This window comes from Eleginops maclovinus, chromosome 13, assembly GCF_036324505.1.
Source record: "Eleginops maclovinus isolate JMC-PN-2008 ecotype Puerto Natales chromosome 13, JC_Emac_rtc_rv5, whole genome shotgun sequence".
NCBI lineage: Eukaryota > Metazoa > Chordata > Actinopteri > Perciformes > Eleginopidae > Eleginops > Eleginops maclovinus.
Window position 1 is genome coordinate 14,238,132 of NC_086361.1, and position 18,577 is coordinate 14,256,708.

The 18,577-nt window shown below is 40.2% G+C and overlaps 5 protein-coding genes across 8 annotated transcripts; 2 read left to right on the forward strand and 3 right to left on the reverse strand.

Annotated features, from left to right (window-relative positions):
- Positions 1-808: 808 nt before the first annotated feature.
- gmnn (geminin DNA replication inhibitor) lies at positions 809-4,347 on the reverse strand. Of its 3 annotated transcripts, XM_063899798.1 has the most exons (8): positions 4,230-4,347; positions 3,786-3,857; positions 2,922-3,026; positions 2,662-2,815; positions 2,490-2,572; positions 2,046-2,156; positions 1,692-1,748; positions 809-1,653 (listed from the first exon to the last, which is right to left on the reverse strand). In XM_063899798.1, the coding sequence occupies exons 2-8, from the start codon at positions 3,840-3,842 to the stop codon at positions 1,558-1,560; spliced, it is 663 nt and encodes a 220-aa protein (XP_063755868.1). In that variant the 5' UTR covers positions 3,843-3,857; positions 4,230-4,347; the 3' UTR covers positions 809-1,557. The 3 variants fall into 3 exon arrangements, with proteins under 3 accessions (XP_063755868.1, XP_063755866.1, XP_063755867.1); XM_063899796.1 differs by having other exon boundaries at positions 809-1,748; positions 2,490-2,587; positions 4,230-4,346; XM_063899797.1 differs by having other exon boundaries at positions 809-1,748; positions 4,230-4,341.
- Positions 4,348-5,549: 1,202 nt separating this feature from the next.
- On the forward strand, positions 5,550-9,625 carry c13h6orf62 (chromosome 13 C6orf62 homolog). The gene is made up of 5 exons (XM_063899799.1): positions 5,550-7,121; positions 7,291-7,467; positions 7,550-7,675; positions 8,060-8,194; positions 8,302-9,625. The coding sequence occupies exons 1-5, from the start codon at positions 6,993-6,995 to the stop codon at positions 8,425-8,427; spliced, it is 693 nt and encodes a 230-aa protein (XP_063755869.1). The 5' UTR covers positions 5,550-6,992; the 3' UTR covers positions 8,428-9,625.
- A 2-nt stretch (positions 9,626-9,627) lies between these two features.
- Positions 9,628-14,285, reverse strand: acot13 (acyl-CoA thioesterase 13). The gene is made up of 3 exons (XM_063899802.1): positions 13,983-14,285; positions 13,696-13,880; positions 9,628-10,025 (listed from the first exon to the last, which is right to left on the reverse strand). Exons 1-3 carry the CDS (start codon positions 14,064-14,066, stop codon positions 9,866-9,868), a joined length of 429 nt encoding a protein of 142 aa, XP_063755872.1. The 5' UTR covers positions 14,067-14,285; the 3' UTR covers positions 9,628-9,865.
- LOC134875281 (E3 SUMO-protein ligase ZBED1-like) lies at positions 10,051-13,592 on the reverse strand. The gene is made up of 4 exons (XM_063899793.1): positions 13,140-13,592; positions 11,689-12,308; positions 11,141-11,518; positions 10,051-10,921 (listed from the first exon to the last, which is right to left on the reverse strand). Exons 1-4 carry the CDS (start codon positions 13,291-13,293, stop codon positions 10,883-10,885), a joined length of 1,191 nt encoding a protein of 396 aa, XP_063755863.1. The 5' UTR covers positions 13,294-13,592; the 3' UTR covers positions 10,051-10,882.
- On the forward strand, positions 14,160-17,287 carry tdp2b (tyrosyl-DNA phosphodiesterase 2b). 2 transcript variants are annotated; one of them, XM_063899794.1, is made up of 7 exons: positions 14,160-14,556; positions 14,813-14,934; positions 15,066-15,218; positions 15,403-15,494; positions 15,870-15,988; positions 16,071-16,241; positions 16,735-17,287. In XM_063899794.1, the coding sequence occupies exons 1-7, from the start codon at positions 14,410-14,412 to the stop codon at positions 17,014-17,016; spliced, it is 1,086 nt and encodes a 361-aa protein (XP_063755864.1). In that variant the 5' UTR covers positions 14,160-14,409; the 3' UTR covers positions 17,017-17,287. The 2 variants fall into 2 exon arrangements, with proteins under 2 accessions (XP_063755864.1, XP_063755865.1); XM_063899795.1 differs by having other exon boundaries at positions 14,519-14,708.
- Positions 17,288-18,577: the final 1,290 nt, after the last annotated feature.

The following is an 18,577-nucleotide window of genomic DNA, read 5'->3' on the forward strand; positions in this document are numbered from 1 at the left end:
TTTTCTCTGTGGGGTTGTGACAAAGCTTGGGAGTGCTGTAACATTGCATTATTAGCGTTAACCCAACATCTCAGGGCCCAACTGGCAGTGAATGCGGTTAATTGGATAAAAATCAATAAGGCTTTCCTTCAACATGGTGGCAGTGATCCGCACCAGAGACAAAGCAGATTTTTCTTTGAGAGTTAACTCCAGGTTATCAGGATTGCTCTCACTAAAAGGCAATTCAAAAACTGAAATATAAATGTGTTTGTTATTAAAAGTGCAAACACACATGCGGATGAGTCACATCTTTATCCTGAAACAAAAATGCTACATGTTTACCTTTTGGTTTTCCAGTAAACTGAAGAGCATTTATTTTTACCTTGTAACAGCAGACGATACCTTTGATCAAAGCCTGTGACTGAGTGGATACGATTTTTAAGAATCATTCATTAAGGTTTCAAAATAGTATTTTAAGAGATACAAGCTTTTATCTTTAAAGCCTTTGCGTTAGGAAAGTGTAGTCTTTCTCGACAAAGTGATAAGACGCAGTATAGACATTTTGTTCCCTGAATTTTAAGTTCAATAATGTATTTAGTTCTGTTGAATCAGCTACAGAGTTCACCTTTTGCAGTACTTCTATTTGTGGTGTGGCAAAATGGCTATGGTTTACTCGAATGTTAAAACATACAGAAATCAGCCAAATATATTTGCACCAGACTGCATAAGAGACTGACCCATATCATTTAAAAAAATAATGTAGTTGGTCTAGTACATTAAATAGTTAACAGAAGTTCAAAAGCATGCTACGGCTAGAAACCAAAGCAGATCAGTTTTCTAAAAAAAGTGTTTATTTTAACATGGCATTATGTACAGAGCTGTGCCACAACATTTTTACAGTGTAAACCAAAAACACTTTATGGTCCAGGCCACATTTAGTCAGGAATGAAGCAAAATCAATAAGGCTTAACAAAACACTTGGACTCCCCACAGCAGGAAAAGCACAGGATTTCAGTCACATGGTTGTCATTGATTTATAATGTCAAAGGAAAAGACCCCACAGGGGTTTGGGTGGTACCTACATCCTTTCTCTAGCATCAAACAGCATACATGGTGGCACTGCAGGGCTTTGTGTCAATTTAATCATTGCAACAAAGTCATCTGTGCTGCGACATATCCAAAAACACCAACAAAGGCTGTGGTCGATTCGAGTGTCCCAGTAAGCCACTGGCACCCTACAGGGGAACTGAAGCACTAATGGAAAACAGCCATTGTCATGTTCTCACACCTGTGCTTTTCCTACTGTGACCTGCCACAAAGGTCTGCTGTGTAAAAGGCTTATAATGGCTTCTTTTTTAACACAAAGTCTAAAACAATTAAAACCAGACCCCCGTCTGTTTCAGGCTGAAAAATATAAAAATTGCAGGCATTCGAAACCATCGCAGTTTCAAGTAAATAAATTACTCTGAAAAGCCAAGTCAGTCAACGGATGGCCACTTGTTGCTGCCAAAGAAAACTTTAGCGTAAATCTGCAAACATGTATAAGCAGGTCAAACTCCCATGACAGAATAGTGTCAGTTAATCCTTCTTTGACGAAGGTCCAGCTTCTTCATTGTCTGAGGTCTCTTCTTCCTCGGCATCACTATGACTGTGAGCCGAGTCTTCCTCTTCACTCTGATCTGCCACTTCACTGTGTCGTCGTCGTCCTCCACGTCAAGAGCAATATCCCGCAGTTCCTCCAGATTGTCTGGACTCTTTCCAGTTAGCCTCTTAAAAAAAGACAAGATGAAGTATATTAAGTTAACATACAAGTAGTTCATTTAAACTGAACCTCATCTCAGCAACTACAGCATCAACACCCAGTAACACCAGAGCAAGAAGTCCAGTTTGAATAGGGCTTTAATTACACTGGATCTTGTGATGGTTCCATCTGATATTTGTATATGATGAAAGGGTAAATAATGTAAAGACTAATCAGAAGGAAAAAAGATATGAGCTCAAACCAGTTAATGTACCAGTCAGGCAGAGAATGTCCCCAGACATAAGGACATTATGAGCACGCTCACCTCAATCATATCAGCCATGTACTGTACGTGCTGTGCCAGCTCCTGCAGCTCTTCGTTTTCACACTTCAGCTGTGTTATCTGAACATCTTTGGCCTCAATGTCTTTGTGCATCTGGAGAAAATAAAGAAACCGTTGAGCTTTACATCATGCTTTAAAAAAGGCAGTCAATCCTACCGTTTCAAAATAGTCATACAACAGACAGATCTGTAATGAATGGATACATGAAACGGAAAGGAAAACTGTTTTATGAAATACTGAGGCAACAATCCTGGAAAAACTCTTTGCTTGCAACTTTAACTGGTTTATTTGCATTAAGGTGAAAAACAACTTCAAAATCCACAGCCTGACGGAGTGCAGCTAGCTCTGTTTGACTCAAGTCAGTGGGAGCGTGGGAACAAGTCAATTGACAGCTAAACATTAGCCAGCTCTCAGTGATTAACTCACCTTCTCATTCTCCTGTAGAACATTGTACAAGGCCTTCCGACGCTCCTCAGCTATCTCTTTCCAGTAAGTTGGAGGAGGAGTATCTGCAATGAGAGAAACTTAAGGTCAGGATATAGTGAAAATGATCTGCGGTAGATTGCATTATTTGATTGAATTGGTTAAAAATACCTACCAACAACCATAAGATCGTACGCTTCACTGGACATGCCATCTGTCGAACACAGAGTTTCTTCTGTTTGTGTAGATTTGATCTCTACCTTCACCCTCTTTGGACCTCTTGTTTGTTCTGAGCTCCACTGTTTCCGTTTGGGAATGATCTTTCCAGCCTAAGAGAAAATAGGGTTTCCTTTATATGTTGAAGTGTTACAGGGAACAATTCAATTCCCAAATGGAAACTAAATTAATGAATTCCTGCAACAAGCCACTGCATACCCGAGCAGCTGACCTTTCCAAATCTTGGTTGCCAGCTAAGGGTTGGAGGACCTGCAGACTTGGCCTGGGAGGACCCATTGCCATTTGAGATGGTTTGAAAAAGCTCTGGATGACAAAAACAGGTGTTACCTTACAGCTGATTAAATCAAAGACAGAATGGCTAACAAAGGGCAAGATCAGAAACCCTTCAGATGTGTTTAGGGAAACGCCATTGAGTCACAGGACGCTAACATGACCAGTGTTCTCATTATCAAAGCCTCCATTCACCATGGCTTAGCATAGCTTTACTTTAATTTCACTGTCACCATGGGAGGGGGCATAACTGAGGTGGCCTACAACGCTAAAGCTGCCGCCATGTGCAACACAGGTGTTGAAACAGGGGCAGGGCAAAAGCCGTGGGAAAGTTTATCCTCAACACTCATTAGAGAGCAGCCAACATGCTCACTCAGTTAATGTTTGGCCACAGCCTCACAACACTGACGGGGTGTTTCATGACAATAGTTTCAACCATGAGGGAGTCTGAAACTACATAGGAGGCACAGACGAAAACAAATGGTCAAAGCTGCAGAAGCAAAGGAAACCAATTATTTGAAACCTTAATTCTATTGAATAAAGAATGGGTGAACCAAAGGAGAAAAAAAAACCTGAATATGCCCATTTTTGGATAAAGTGGATGTAATAGAGTACATTTTTGGTCACATAGCTACCGATACTAAAGATCTACCAGCTGATAATTAGACAGCAGACGTTTGAAGCGATAGCCTCATTACAATATCCCATGTGTACACTACGCTTTACATTTCATACATTTTTAAGTTGAAAAACAATTTATACATTTGAAAACAGACCCAATCAATTACTCACATGCACATTCTCATCAGACTTCTGTTGGCTGTTTTTTAGCTTTCCAGTGAAACTCATCTTCTTACAAGAGACCTGATCGGAAAACATTAACACGTCACTACACATGAAGGAGGTTACCCACATTGGAGACAACAAAACGGCTCATTACAAAAGTAGAATGAAAGTGTATAGCTTAGTTACTTTTACGTTAACACGGTACTTGCTCTTAGACGTTTTATTTGTAATGCGACCTCGTAAGGTTGTTTAAAGACACGTTTAAAAAGAAAAATGTCGCCACCTCCGATAGCGAAGTAGTTACAAAACGCCACCAACGACGTTAAAAAACGATGATTTAAGAGAGGACCGGTGAGCACACTAAAGCATTGCTCTTGCTGACAGAAACACTTAAAAACGGTAATAAAAATATGAAATTAAGGCCCTAGTGTAGTAGATAAATCGCCTTACCGTTGATTCTCATAGGGTAGCACTGTGTTGTAGGTGGGGACTGCCTTTCTGTTCACTGAGAATCCCGCGCCAGGGGCTTAAATACGCCTACTCGATCACGTGGTACAGCGTCACTGACGAGGAAGACTTTTTCGTGCTTTTGTTCAAGAACATATCTTTGTTCATCAAACATTATATTCAGACAACATTGACCTCAGGGGTACACTGGTACATAAAATGTTTTAAATACATTTTTAATAGTGGTGGTGCTATAGTTTTTTTTTACTATTCAACAAAAATATATATGTAAATCAAATATAAGACACAAAACATTGATATCAGGGTAACCAAGGAAAATATAAAACATATAAAGAAATAAATTAATATAAAGAAAATAGTGCTTTTTTTAGTATGGGTGTAATATCAAGCTGTCTTTGGCTCTTTCTGCTGTAAAAATGAAAATGTCTCCTCTGTGGGACGATTAAAGGTATTTTGATTGTGATTCTGATAACATTTCAAGTAAAATAGCTATCAAAATGCACACTGATGTTCTAATGTAATAAAGCTGAAGCAAAAGAAATAGTAGGAGTGTCAACACAATTGGGACACGGGAAACACATGACACCTTTATGCACTGCAGCCAAATATCAACAGTCAGAACAGTCAAAAGGAGCACCAAGGAGGGTAATGTGTTAACTAGGCTTAGACTACGAAATACTACACTGAACAAAACATTATATTTAGTGGGGGAAAATCCATTAGGATTATGTGAACACTGCCAGGCTGAGGAATCAGTAGAACATGTCATTCTGTATTGTGGCAAATACAGTCAAGAAAGAGAAAGATATTATATATTGGGTCAGGGAAACTAGCATATTATTTCAGACAAACAGAGTTAATAACAAGTATTTATTCTAAACCATTTTTATTAATCATTATTTTTCTGGAGGGGGGGGGGGGTAGATCATTCTTTTCCAAACTCCAATACAATAGGGGGCGGTAATGCACCTTTAACGCTGGTTGCCACCCGCCATACAAGCAGAAGTAGAAATACAAATACATTAAAAAGATAAATATAAAACAATAAAGTAAGAGATATAAAGAAAATTCTGATAAAACAAAACGTGACATTTTAAGAAACATATTTATCAAATACACGTTAGGTTTTGATTGCCTTCCTATTTTTAATATTTTAAATTGTTACCATATTGTTTTAATTCGAAGTTAACAATTCAGTCCATTTCTTCTCGTGGTGGTGAAATGACCTCAAAAATAAAAGAAGTGGTAGTGGTGTTGTTTTTTTCCCCTGCTGTGGTCACATGTCAACACACGTCACATCTTTGTAGTTGTCTGCGCAGCCATTTTGGGGGAGGCTGTGGATCGACGAGCTGCTTGTACCATTATCAGCTGCCCCAAAAAAAAAAAACACACAAAGAAACCAAACGCAGAAACGTTGGACAACACGCCGTTAACGATGGGCCCGCCGGGAGACAGAACAGGCCACATGTCGACTGAAAGAACGGAGGACTTCAGCTGGATTGTCGATTTATCTTGACATGGCATGCAGCAGGGCGAGTCGGAGGTTGTGACGACTGAAGAAAAGAAGAGAAAGAAAACAGCAAACACCTCGAAACTTCAGACGTGAAAACTTGGGGGAGATTTTGTTTAAGCTAACGTTAATTTCTCCACGCAGCGTTAGCCGTTGATTCCCCCGTTTTATTTTGGTCGATGAAGTTGTTGACAAGACACGACACCTAGCGAAAAAATGCTGAGCTCAAGCAAAACCAGTTAGTCAGTTTACCCCGCAGGTCGCTTGACTTTCACAACACTGGCAGTCGCATTGAAGCTGGAGAGAAAATGTAAACGCGTAGAAAGATGACTGTACGCTAAGCTAGCCAAACCACACATAGGCCTCGATTAAGCCAATCAGTCAGAAGATAAGATGTAGCTTCATCAACGGGTCACTACTAGTTAGTGTTGGAAGTGAATGCCTAGATTAGCTTGCTAGCTCACCTTAGCTAGTGTGCTAAAAATACGCCCACATCATGACTCTTAGCAGTGGCAGCACCGCAGGCCGTGAGCTATATGAGTGGCAGTAAAAAGTCAAGGAAATGTCAAGGCAGTAGTCTTCGATGTTACCCGGTGCCAATATCTCCTGGCATCTCTATTTACCTGCCATGTTCGTCTGTATCCTAAATCCGCCTGTAACACGCACATAACTCGACAGATAAATAATTAATTTTAAAAAACCGATAGCCATGGTTGAGGGACTTAGAAATGACCCAATTAAATATGTGTCCGCTTGCTAGTCTCTGTAGCCCTCAATTTCACTAGCAAAAATATATATATTGTCAGTATGGGTTTTTACAGTAGCAGCTGTTTCTGTTGATTTCAGTAACATACTCAGAAAGGTTGCTCTTTCATCTCGTTGGAATCCCTTGTCGATGGCAGGTTGAAAAATAGCTCATTTGGCTTTAAAAGTCATGTCTTAAAACATGGATTTCTGAACAAGTAATAAGGAGATGTAGTCTTAGCTTGTTGTCCATTCCCCTCCTCAACACTGCCCTTTTACAAAAATTAAAATGACTTAGTTTTGTTTCTGATTTGTTGACCTTCTCAGTTGGTAGTTAGTGGGTATTTTACAGATCTAGCCTAGAGTTGTTTGATGCGTTGTTTCTGCAAAGGGTAGTTAGCTCCATCCTTTATCCAGCGTATGAATACAAAAGTATAGAGTGAAGCCAAAGTTTTCTGCACAAGAGAAGGCAGTACCATCAAAATCTAACCATGGGGGACCCAACTTCACGAAGAAATCAAACAAGAAATCGACTAAGAGCTCAACTTCGGAAGAAAAGGGAATCTTTGGCTGATCAGTTTGACTTCAAGATTTATATAGCCTTCGTTTTCAAAGAAAAGGTTTGTCAGTAACGTTGAAGAAAAGCGTTACCCTTAAATCGATCTCTTCTCTCATGATTTAATACACATCATTTTCTCCACATTGCTAATTAAACATTTACATTGTTCATTCAGACTTTTCTATTGTTATTGAACCTAAGTGTGTTTTTATCTGTGTTTTTCATCACAGAAGAAGAAGTCTGCACTTTTTGAGGTAGCTGAAGTGGTGCCGGTGATGACCAACAACTATGAAGAAAACATCCTACGAGGTGTGCGAGATTCCAGCTACTCTCTTGAGAGTTCGATAGAACTCCTGCAAAAAGATGTTGTGCAACTGCACGCCCCCCGATACCAGTCAATGCGAAGGGTAAGTCACCCCACCATTTAAAGAGGGTTTAGCTTGAGTTAGGGAAAGACCATTTGTGATTTTAAATTGTTCTCTCTTACAGGATGTGATAGGCTGCACACAGGAGATGGACTTCATCCTTTGGCCACGCAACGACATTGAGAAGATTGTGTGTCTGCTGTTCTCCAGATGGAAGGGGGCCGATGATGAACCCTTCAGGCCTGTTCAGGTCAGAACATCTCACATTGCGTGGGCAGTGAATGTTTGGAGCCTGGTCTTGTTGATTCTAATTATGGCTGAAACCTTTTATTTATAGAATTATAATTATTTTCTTTATCAATTAATATACTGATTACTTTCTCGATGAATGTGCTGATTATTCAGTCAATTAAATGAAAATGAACAATATTCAACACATAATAGGGAGTTTAGCCTTGTTATTAAGCTTGGGAGGGGGGGGGGGATTGTGTTGTATATTACTTGATTTTCACTACATATTTTACATGCGTGTACATTGTCAAAAAAGATACATTTAATAATTAATTTATTTGATTGCCCTAATCAGGTTTTAACAGAATATACTTCTTGGCTCACAAGTTTGTCTGATTTACAGGCCAAGTTTGAATTTCATCACGGAGACTACGAGAAGCAGTGCTTGCATGCTCTGGGTCGTAAAGACAAGGCTGGAATGGTCATGAACAACCCAACTCAGTCTGTATTTCTCTTCATGGATAGACAGCACTTACAGGTGAGTCAGTCCTCTGAAATTATAACGTTACTGATCTGACGAACATAAACCTCAGACAGCATCCTAACACACGCACCACAAATGTTCTTTGTCCACCTCTCCTGCAGACTCCTAAAACCAAGGCCACAGTGTTCAAGCTGTGCAGCCTCTGCCTATACTTGCCCCAGGACCAGCTGACCTGCTGGGGTGTGGGAGACATCGAGGATCACCTCCGCCCATACATGCCTGACTAAGGCTTCCTGCTTCACCCAGCCTCATAGGGAAAAGCCCTTCCTTTCTCTCCTGCCTAAGCCTTCAGAAGCAAATAGATGTACTCATCTCCACCCTGTTCTTTTAAAAGATTTGAACTTGTGCTTGGATCTCTCCTTTTTTGTTACCTACTTGTTCTCCCCTCCCTGACCTGAAGCTGGTTCGATTCCCATCCTTGTTTTTCCTCACACCCCCAATGTTCCTCCTCTTCTCTCTGCCATTTTTTGGATTGATTTCCCCATATTTTTTTTCCTTTACTCCCTCTTCATTCCCTCCTACTCACTCAGTCATTTTTGTTCATTTGAACCTGCACGAACATTGATTTTGAGTGGTTGGTTGTTCTCTTGGAGCCGCACTGTCAACAGCACCGGTCATTGAAGGAACTCTTTATGTTGCATCAAAACAGGAACAAACAATACACAGGTCTTCACGGTGGTTCTCAGATGGACGTGTTTGATATCCTTGTTGTCATAAGAAAGGATTGTTAAAACTTGTTTGTAATGTCAATGGGGTTTCTAGAACAACTTGACACAATCTTTTGACCAAGGACAGGTGTGAAAAGGTGTTAAAACACCCGCATAAGCAAAGATGAACAATATTTGTCAAATCATATGGTGTAGGTATTGCTTCTTAAAAACCGCCTTAGTTTTTTTGCTGGACTTTTAAAAATTGTTTTGGTGTCATTTGCTTTCCTCTGAAACATGCTAGGCAGGCCTTTGTTAAAATCTTGAGTGACTTGAAAGGCATTGTACACAAGTTGAGACATGTTGGTTACATTTTGAAGGTCATTGTCAAGCCGTTCATGCACCATTAATTTAAGCTACTGAAATCTGATGTTATGTTTTGTTTGATTTGGGATGTGGGTTGGTGACAAACTGAAATTGTGATATAGTTAATGTTTAACTTGCCTAACAAAAGTTGCTGGAAGCTAACTGATTTTTTTGTTTAATTTGACCTACTAAAATGAATATAATTTGCTACCATGCTCATTAAATTAAAATTGGATTTTGCAGGCTTGCTTGTTAAAGAATATGAGGTTCATAGTACATATGATTTTGCTCCTTGTTGATTCAGTGTGTTCAGTTGAAAGGGTATAAGGCGTGTAACTTCTGGGTTTTTTTCTGTTGATTCTCAAATCAATTCTGCTGAGCATATCCCAATACAATGCAAATTCTGAAAGCATATCTCTTGTCTTTTTCTTTTATTGCATGTGCATGAAACATCGATAGTGTTTCCTTCAGGAGTGAATCAGATAGTTGTTAGTTTTCCTGTAACTTGATGAACGAAGTGTAACAACATGCATTAAGTAAGCAGCTGAGAAGGATTTGTTAACAACATTGTTTTCACAGTCAGAGATTAGTTCACCTCTTCCCCAACTGTTTTGACCATACATGATTTACAGACAGGCACATAGGAGAGAGTTCAGCTGCCACCGAGGTGTTTAGTGTGTCTGCCTTGTGCTATGACCTTCCCGGAGTCTTTGCTGGTGAGGTCTACTGTGGCAAATGCCAGTGTCCGTCCTTGCTTTAGAACCTGTGCAGTGATGATTACGTCCTCTCCTATCTTGGCAGCATTCATGTATCTGTAAGACATTGACATTTGTTCCCAGTCATTTTTAGTTCATGAAGTTAATCTTTAACCTGTGACCTGGTTAACACACTGAAGGTCAACACCTGAAATTACAGCTGAAGGCACCGCTGAATATACTGAGATCATGCTCTGTAGTTTTTAGTCACACAACTTAAACATGATGGTGTATATTTTGATTAAACACATTTGTGGACTCAGTATGCCCACATTTAACCCCTTTTAGGCAAATAAAAATAATTTCATCATAGAAATAAGTCGAGCAATGCCTGATATTATGTATAGTATTAAACCTTAAGAAGTCTTAGTGATTAACCTGGAATGAAAAATGACAAAAGTCATTTGGAGGAAATAAAAATAACAATACAGTCTAATCGTCAGGTCAATATGCAACAGGTCAAGTCATACGTTTAAGAATAGCACATTTAAGTGTGTAACAGCCACACGTCACATCAATACAAAGAAAAAACTGAAGTTACAAAGCAAACATAGCTATAACCAAACATCAGTAAAACAATTGGGGGAAGTGTGAATCTCAACTCAATCAAATGCCATCAAGAAGAGGTGGGTCTGCATTGAAGGTTCATGGCACACATTTTATAATATAATCATTAGATATGAAGTATAAACAATACAATTGTTATACGTGGATACTAGGGCTGAACGATTTTAAGTAAAAATTGAAATTGCGATTTTTCTGGCAGAGATTGCGATTTCGATTTCTCCACGATTTTTTTTATTTAAACAAGTTTCAGTGTAACAACAAAGTGGAGCAAAAAAAGAAGTCTTACCTTAAAAGCAGTGCAAAATGTCTCAAAGGAGCTAGCTTATGAACCTCAACATCAGCAGCAGTTACAGATATTCAACCCGTGTATCCAGAAACCTGTGCTGCTTCAAATAAAGTGGCAAGAGGAAGTGAAATGTAAAGGTAGTAAAACTAAATAATAATAATAATAAAAAAAATACATTTTCCTCATCAACAAAAGATGTCCAACTGGTTACATTATTTAACATCTAGTCTGTAAACAAAAGATAAGTAAAAAAGAGTGAACACCTTTTTTAATGGAACAAAGACATGTCAGGGTAAGGTGCAGAAGAACAACAACAAACCTTGTCAACCTTTGCTGGCTTCAGACTTGCACGCTGACATGTGACAATATTGCCACTGGCACTGAACAGTCTCTCTGATGGTGCACTCGTTGCTGGTATGCAAAGGTACTTACGAGCCAACTTGCTAAGCCATGGGAAGTTGACATTGTGCACTCTCCACCAGGCCAGTGGATCTTGCTCTCCATCAATGGTAGGAGTTATGAGGTAGTTGTCCAGTTCTGCTTTAATGGTATCCTCCAACTGCACAGTAGAGGAAGCAGGGACCGCCTTGGTCTTGAAAAAGCTGCCCAGTGACCGCTTTCGCTTTGTAGAGGTGGAGGGTGGTTCTTCTTCTGCACTCAGGGGCATGGGATGGGTTGTGACACAAGCCCTCTGCTCCTGCAACACACAGTAATAAGAGGCATCAATGTTTTGCTATCAGTTGTGATAAAGACCAACGAGGCATTTTGTCTAAAAGTTTAAAATGTCAGTAGAGTATAGTTCAAAAATTAAAAACACAAATACAACTTTGTTTTATTTTGAAACAACAAAGAAAAAGGAAAGCTTACCTTTTGTGCCACCTGTTCCATTTCCATCTTCACTCTGTCTTTGATGTATGGGACATTCTCTTCACTTATGTAGCTCTTCTTGAATCTTGGATCAAGGAAGGATGTGATGTCCAAGAGCTCCTGTGTCACTGGGTCGCTGTATTTCTCTTCAATGTAGTGGAGAGCTCTTGATTTGATCTCCTTGGTGAGATTCGTGTCCTGGTCAGTTTCAGCAAGCGTTGCTGTTCTGAGGAGATGGAGCACTGGCTTCAGGTATGACACGCTTACGTAGTCCTCACCTGAGAGGGCGTCTGTGAACTCCTGAAGAGGACCGAGGGCATTGTTTACAGATTCAAGGACATCTGTGTCTTGCCAAGTGAGGACCAGGTGCCGCGTCTTCCTGTCTTCAGACAGAACCTGGCACAGTGCCTTGCTCTGCTCCAACACCCTCCCAATCATTTTCTGCCGGGAGCCCCATCGTGTCGGACATTCAGTGACCAGTGACTGTTGAGGTAGGTTCAAGTCTTGCTGTGCCTGTTTTAGTGCCGCCTTCTTCTTCCAGCTGTGAGTGAAGACCGCAACCAGCTGCTTGCAAAGTCCTGTGGCCCGTTTGATTCTTTGCTCATCTTTGACAGCATTTTCTGGGGGAAAACATTACTTGTATTACAGTATGAAAAGCCATAAGGATAGCTCATAACACAGTATTCATAACATACCATTGATTACATCTGTTGTCATGTATTTAGTTCAATGACGTTTTTTTAGCAGCAGACTTCAGGTGGTACTACCACAGTAAGTTATTGCCCATAAATTAATTTGTAATTGGTAATTAATGCACAAGCAATTAATATGCTTCTTAGATATTCCACTAAAAACCAAAAAATCATTTAATCCGTATAGTGGCATCAGCTGATGTTGCACCAGCCTGACATGTGCTACTACTAAAACACGTTAGCTGTTTATTGTACCAAAAACACGTTAGCTGTTTATTGTACCAAAAACACGCTAGCTGTTTATTGTACCAAAAACACGTTAGCTGTTTATTGTACCAAAAACACGTTAGCTGTTTATTGTACCAAAAACACGTTAGCTGTTTATTGTACCAAAAACACGCTAGCTGTTTATTGTACCAAAAACACGCTAGCTGTTTATTGTACCAAAAACACGCTAGCTGTTTATTGTACCAAAAACACGTTTCCCCCTCGCACCGAAACACACATTACATGGCCTCACTAATCCCTAATTCTTAAAACGTGCACACACACACACACACAAAGTTTACCGATGAAAGGGTTCATTTTTCTCCCTAGGATAAACAGTATGTTAAAGTAGCATTGCGCTAACAGTTGGTCAGCTAACGACAGCTTGACAACAAACTTCTCGGCGCTTCGTCCCCAGATAATACGAACTCTCACACTTGTAGTAACCTTGTAAACATACACACTCGCACAAACACACATTCTTGTACTTACCAATTGCAAGATGCAGCCTGTGTCCGAAGCACTGCAGTCTGGTCCATTGGTTAAGTCCCATTGCTTTGACCATATTTGAAGCGTTGTCTGTTATTATGCACGTCTGGGCTTCTTCTTTTAGACCCCAGTTGGCCAAGCACTCCTTCAACCCCATGGCAATATTCTCCCCGGTATGGTCAGTGGGGAAGTATGCTTGAAATTGAATGACAAGCTACACACTGACTTGGGTGGCGAACACGTGATCTGGTCACGCGCAGCCTGCAGCTTTCTGATCGGTAGCTGACACAGAGCCTTGGGCATTCATGTGAAATTATTGACGAAATTATTATTATTAATATACACCAAGCAAAAACCGCAGCTTTGACGATCCCAAAATCGTGTTGTCTGAGATCGCGATTTTCGGTCCAAAACGATAGATCGTTCAGCCCTAGTGGATACATTTGTCCATTTAAGTGATCAATTGTCTAGTTCACAGGTAAAGCTACAGGTGATGCTAAGGTTTAGGGAAACAAGCGGGGAATAAACCTGAGCATACTAAGGAGTACACAGGACTCACGTTATGTTCATATCCACACTGACTCCTGGTGATCCCCTCTCACTGTACATGATGGCCATGGTGGAGATAACATCCACCAGGGTGGCTGTCAGTCCCCCATGGAGCGTCCCTCCTCGGTTGGTGTGCTCTTCCTCTACCCGCAAACCACACACCACCTTACCCGGGCTTGCAGACAAAACGTCCACCTGAGGGAAACACAAATACAAGGTTGTGTTTAAAAGAGTATCCCCGTGTCAGTAAAATACATCTAAAAACGTTCAGAAATGTAGCATAATATGCACGTTTACCTTGCGCAGGACTCTGTCAAAGCCTGGATTATCCACCATTGCTCTCATTATTTGTTTAAAGGAATTTAAAGACAGAGAAACCATATTTAACGCAAGTAAGCGACCAATGTCAAAGTTGTGTTTTTACTTCAAACCGGAAACTGTTGCGTTTGATAAATCGTCCGGGCAGAACTTAAAGTTAATCAACCAGAGAACGTTTGCTTAAAAAAGCAAGCGACACCGCAATATTAACAACATGGCGTGGTGTTAATTCCTAAATGAAGATAAACCATATGTTTTCTCTTTCAATATACAAAGAATGGGTGGTCCTTCTGGTATTCGTTGTAAACTAATTAGCACATTCAAATTCGGAAGACTTTAACTGGTACACCTGAGATAACTTGCAGAGGAAAACATTAACTTATGTCCGCAATAGTGGCTATAAAACATGGCCTCTACATCTGACTTGGACAAACCCTCAGTTTCTAATGTGGAAGAAAAAAGAAGCCGCATGTGCAGTGAGTTTGCGGGCATAACAGGAAGTGATAGCGCGGTGTCTCAGTGCTACCTGGTGGACAATGATTGGGAGATGGAGGTACAGTTGTTCTAATGTTTCATCGCCCTGCTGTGGTTTTAGGCAGGACAGTCCGCCGGACGTCTGGCCACCCTAGCTGTGGTACTGCTAGATACAGAAGGCTGGAGACAACGTTTTAGTTTGTTTAACACTAGTGCAGTTTATTTTACTGTGTAGGTAACTTTCTAAGGCTAGGCAAACACTAACCAGTAGGTAGGCCTATGTTGTGCACGGTATGAAAATATTAAATGGAAATGTCTCAACTGTTTTCTTACAGAAAGCTTTGAACTCATTCTTTGAGTCTGATTTGGAGAAAGTATTTGAAGAAGATTTGTCAGACAGTGAGAGCGGCTCCAAATCAACGGGACAGAAAATGGAGGGGAAACCTCCAGTAGAATGGTAAGTCTCCTGCCTTCTCACCATTGTCACTGCCCGATTAACTGTGTTTGTATTCGTCCAGGAGTCTTTCTGATAGAGCCAGCAAACATTTACAACTCCAGAAGAATTAACAGTGTTTTAAAAATATCCAGTATAGATTTGACTGGAGATAGTCCTGTCTCAAAACGCAAACCACCAGAAGAAGAAGATGATGATAAACTGTCTCTGATCTCCTGGAACGTGGATGGACTTGATACAGACAACCTTGGAGAACGGGCCAGAGGCTTGTGCTCCAACTTAGCCTTGTAAGCTTTTTAATATACAGTTTGTACACTGTTGATTTTGGTTGTCATAGCTTGATATTTTGTTTGTCGCTGGTAACCTAAACTTCTTAATTACAATCTATTGAAATGAGAGGTCAGCTGCAGCTGGATATACATTGTTTAATAGTCGGATAGTGTATGAAAAGTGAAATGTATCTTCATGTAGATACACTCCTGACGTGGTGTTCCTTCAAGAGCTCATTCCACCTTACGTCCAGTATTTGAAGAAGCGGGCTGTCAGTTATTTATTCATTGAAGGTACAGTATGCTCAACTTTCTCATGGAGTACTTTTTTGAATTGGTGTAGTAGTGATTTATACCAGTGTTAATTTATGATAGTTTTGGCCCTGGTTTAAACTGGGGCTGCACAATACGTTTTTGTTTTTTTAAACATCAATGTTTTTGTGTGGTCAGCTCAATTTACTAAAGAGAAAATGCTGGTAATAGTTTACTTTCACTTCAATGCACAATTGTATTTGAGCAATATACAGAAAGCAGCAGAGTAGATTATATATTTTCTTATTTATTGCAATTAATATTGTGTTTGCGATATAAAAAAATATTATCACTTATTTTCCTTAAATTGTGCTGCCATAGTTTAATTTATTGCTGGTCTTAACTTCCGCTGGTCAGGTGGTGAGGAGGGTTACTTCACTGGGATGATGCTGAAAAAGTCAAGAGTCAAATTTGTGGAGAGCGAGATAGTTACTTTCCCCACTACTCAAATGATGAGGAATCTGCTTGTAGCTCAGGTATGTGCACATATAGATTTCCAAAAAGTCGTGTGCCACTTTGAGCTCACCTTGGTTGATGGATTTGTCTCTTTGAATTAAGGTGACTTTTAAAGGACAGAAGCTGTGCCTGATGACTTCCCACCTGGAGAGTTGTAAAGGGCAAGCAGCGGAGCGGATGAAACAGCTGCGGGTTGCTATGCAGAGGATGAGAGAGGCACCTAACGACGTCACCGTCCTGTTTGGAGGGGACACAAACCTGAGGGACACTGAGGTCAGTCATTTGTCTATAAATATAAATCAAATCATGTGTGACTTAAAAACTATGATGTGTGATGGCTGAATAGGTAATCCACTCCCCTTTATTTGGGAAATCCACTCTTTATCAACTTAATCCTTGTCTTGGGAGATGTCTGGTAGAAACATCCGACCCGACTTTTCTTTTCTTAACAATTTGAAGGCTTCAATCCTTCCTTGCCCTTCTCATCAAAATAAACTTGTCAATGGATAGAATTAATTTCAATTTCCTCTAGATTTTTAACAATTTGTTCTTTATTTCCGAACCCTTTTATACAATGCTTTAGGAACTGTACCTTTTTTAAACTCTTTCCTTTATTTTTATTTTTAATGGAGTGTGCTGTAATGTCCAAGGCCTCACCTGTTCTGTGTTCATACATTATCTTTCAATATTTTGTTTATCAATTTCACCACACCTGTAACCACATAGTGTTCTTCTTTAATAATCTTTCCCCTTGACTCCACCTCAGGTTGCTAAGGTGGGTCTTCCCCCCCAGGTCAGCGATGTGTGGGAGCGACTGGGAAAGCAGGAGCACTGCCGTTACACATGGGACACCAAAGCCAATAGCAACAAGACTGTTCCTTACATCAGTCGTTGTCGCTTCGACCGTGTCTACATCCGCCCGGCTGCCAAGGACGGCATCCCATGCCTGGCCCCCGACCACATGGACTTGTTGGGTCAGGATAAGCTGGACTGTGGACGCTACACTAGTGATCACTGGGGGATCTACTGTAGCTTTGCCGCTTTGTAAAATAACAAAAAAAACAACCTGAAACGTTTCCTTTAAAGTTCAAGATAAGCTGTTGTGTTGAGGCCTTTGTTAGTGCTGGCATTAGAAAACAAACACTTTCTTTATGAAGAATTATCTGACCTCATCTGAAGGTTGGTTACCTGTACGTTTTAGATCCTGATTGAGTTTTATCCTCAAAATGTTCTTTTATTGGGCTAACCCACAAAGCGTTTTTTGTTGTATAATTGCTAAGTGAATCTAAGAAAATACCAATAAATGTTAAAATATCAAAGTTTGCGTCACTGTGTCTATGTAGTTCTGGTATCTGACCACTAGAGAGCACTGCAGAGTTGAAATGTAAACAAATGTGGTTCCATGTCAGTGTTAACATTAAAAACAAATCAAAATATGTTTGGCTAGAGAATCCAAATTCACCTTGATGTTAACCACTACATCCTTGTAGTTTTAGCTATAGGACCATAAAACTTGAATTGCAAATTACTCAACGTTAAATAGAACAAAAGTAATTACACTTTTAATGCATTTACAGCTGATGTAACCCACCAAACCATGGGTCCTACCCAGTAATGCTTTATGATTGCTTCCTTATATTATGGTGGCATGTGCCTGCTGTGAAAAAAAGCATATTAGAATGATATGCTGCTCTCTATTATAATTTAACACCTACCCTAATCTACAGATCTACATTATGACCTCTGTTCCACCCCTAACCAGATGTAACTCAGTCTCCGTCGCCACACTGTTGACTGTGTCCTGTAGCTGCCTGTAATGCACCCTTCAGACCTCAGAGTGTGTTTTCATGTTTGCACGGCGTGCAGACAGCACAGTTTTTACATCTCGGTCACACAGAGTGAGGAGCATCTGACCTCAGGAGAGGACACAGATGCGGGAGCCGGGAGCAGGCGTCATCGGATCAGGCCTCCCTCCCTCGTGTGTCCTCCTCCCGCTCACTGGTTCCTGATTAGCAAGGACATGTGAGCGACGTCTGTCCAGCTTTAATGAGATCACCTAAAGCCTCAAACATATAAACTTTAGGAATGATGTTTGTCATCTTGTGCCTCTGTTGCCAAAAGCATCGTGTTTTCGTGTTGTCCGTCTGACCCATTGTCGGGAACGCCATATCTCAAATATGTCATAAACGTTCACTCTGACTGACTGATGAGCTGATTTAGATTGTGGTGGTTTATATCGCTGTAACTTCATAAAACACATTATTTGACCAATACTCAAGAATTCATATGACCTCATATTTCAATCTTATTGCAGTCAAGCAAGCGTAGTTAATTTAAACCCCCGTGCCACACATCTGACAATTTACATATTGTCTGCTTTGACTTTTGATTTGTATGAGACTGAACCTTCTGAAAGACCCTTGATGTGTATGTACCTGCAAAATAAATCCAGATTTATCAGTAGTTTGTTAAAGCAGGTCTGTAATAATGTTTTCATTTTGCTGAAATAATCCTGAATTAAAGCAAATCCTAAAATAAAAATTGTGTTTTAAAATCTAAAAAAGTCTAAAATCCAATGATATTCAGTTTACAATCACACACGCAGAAAG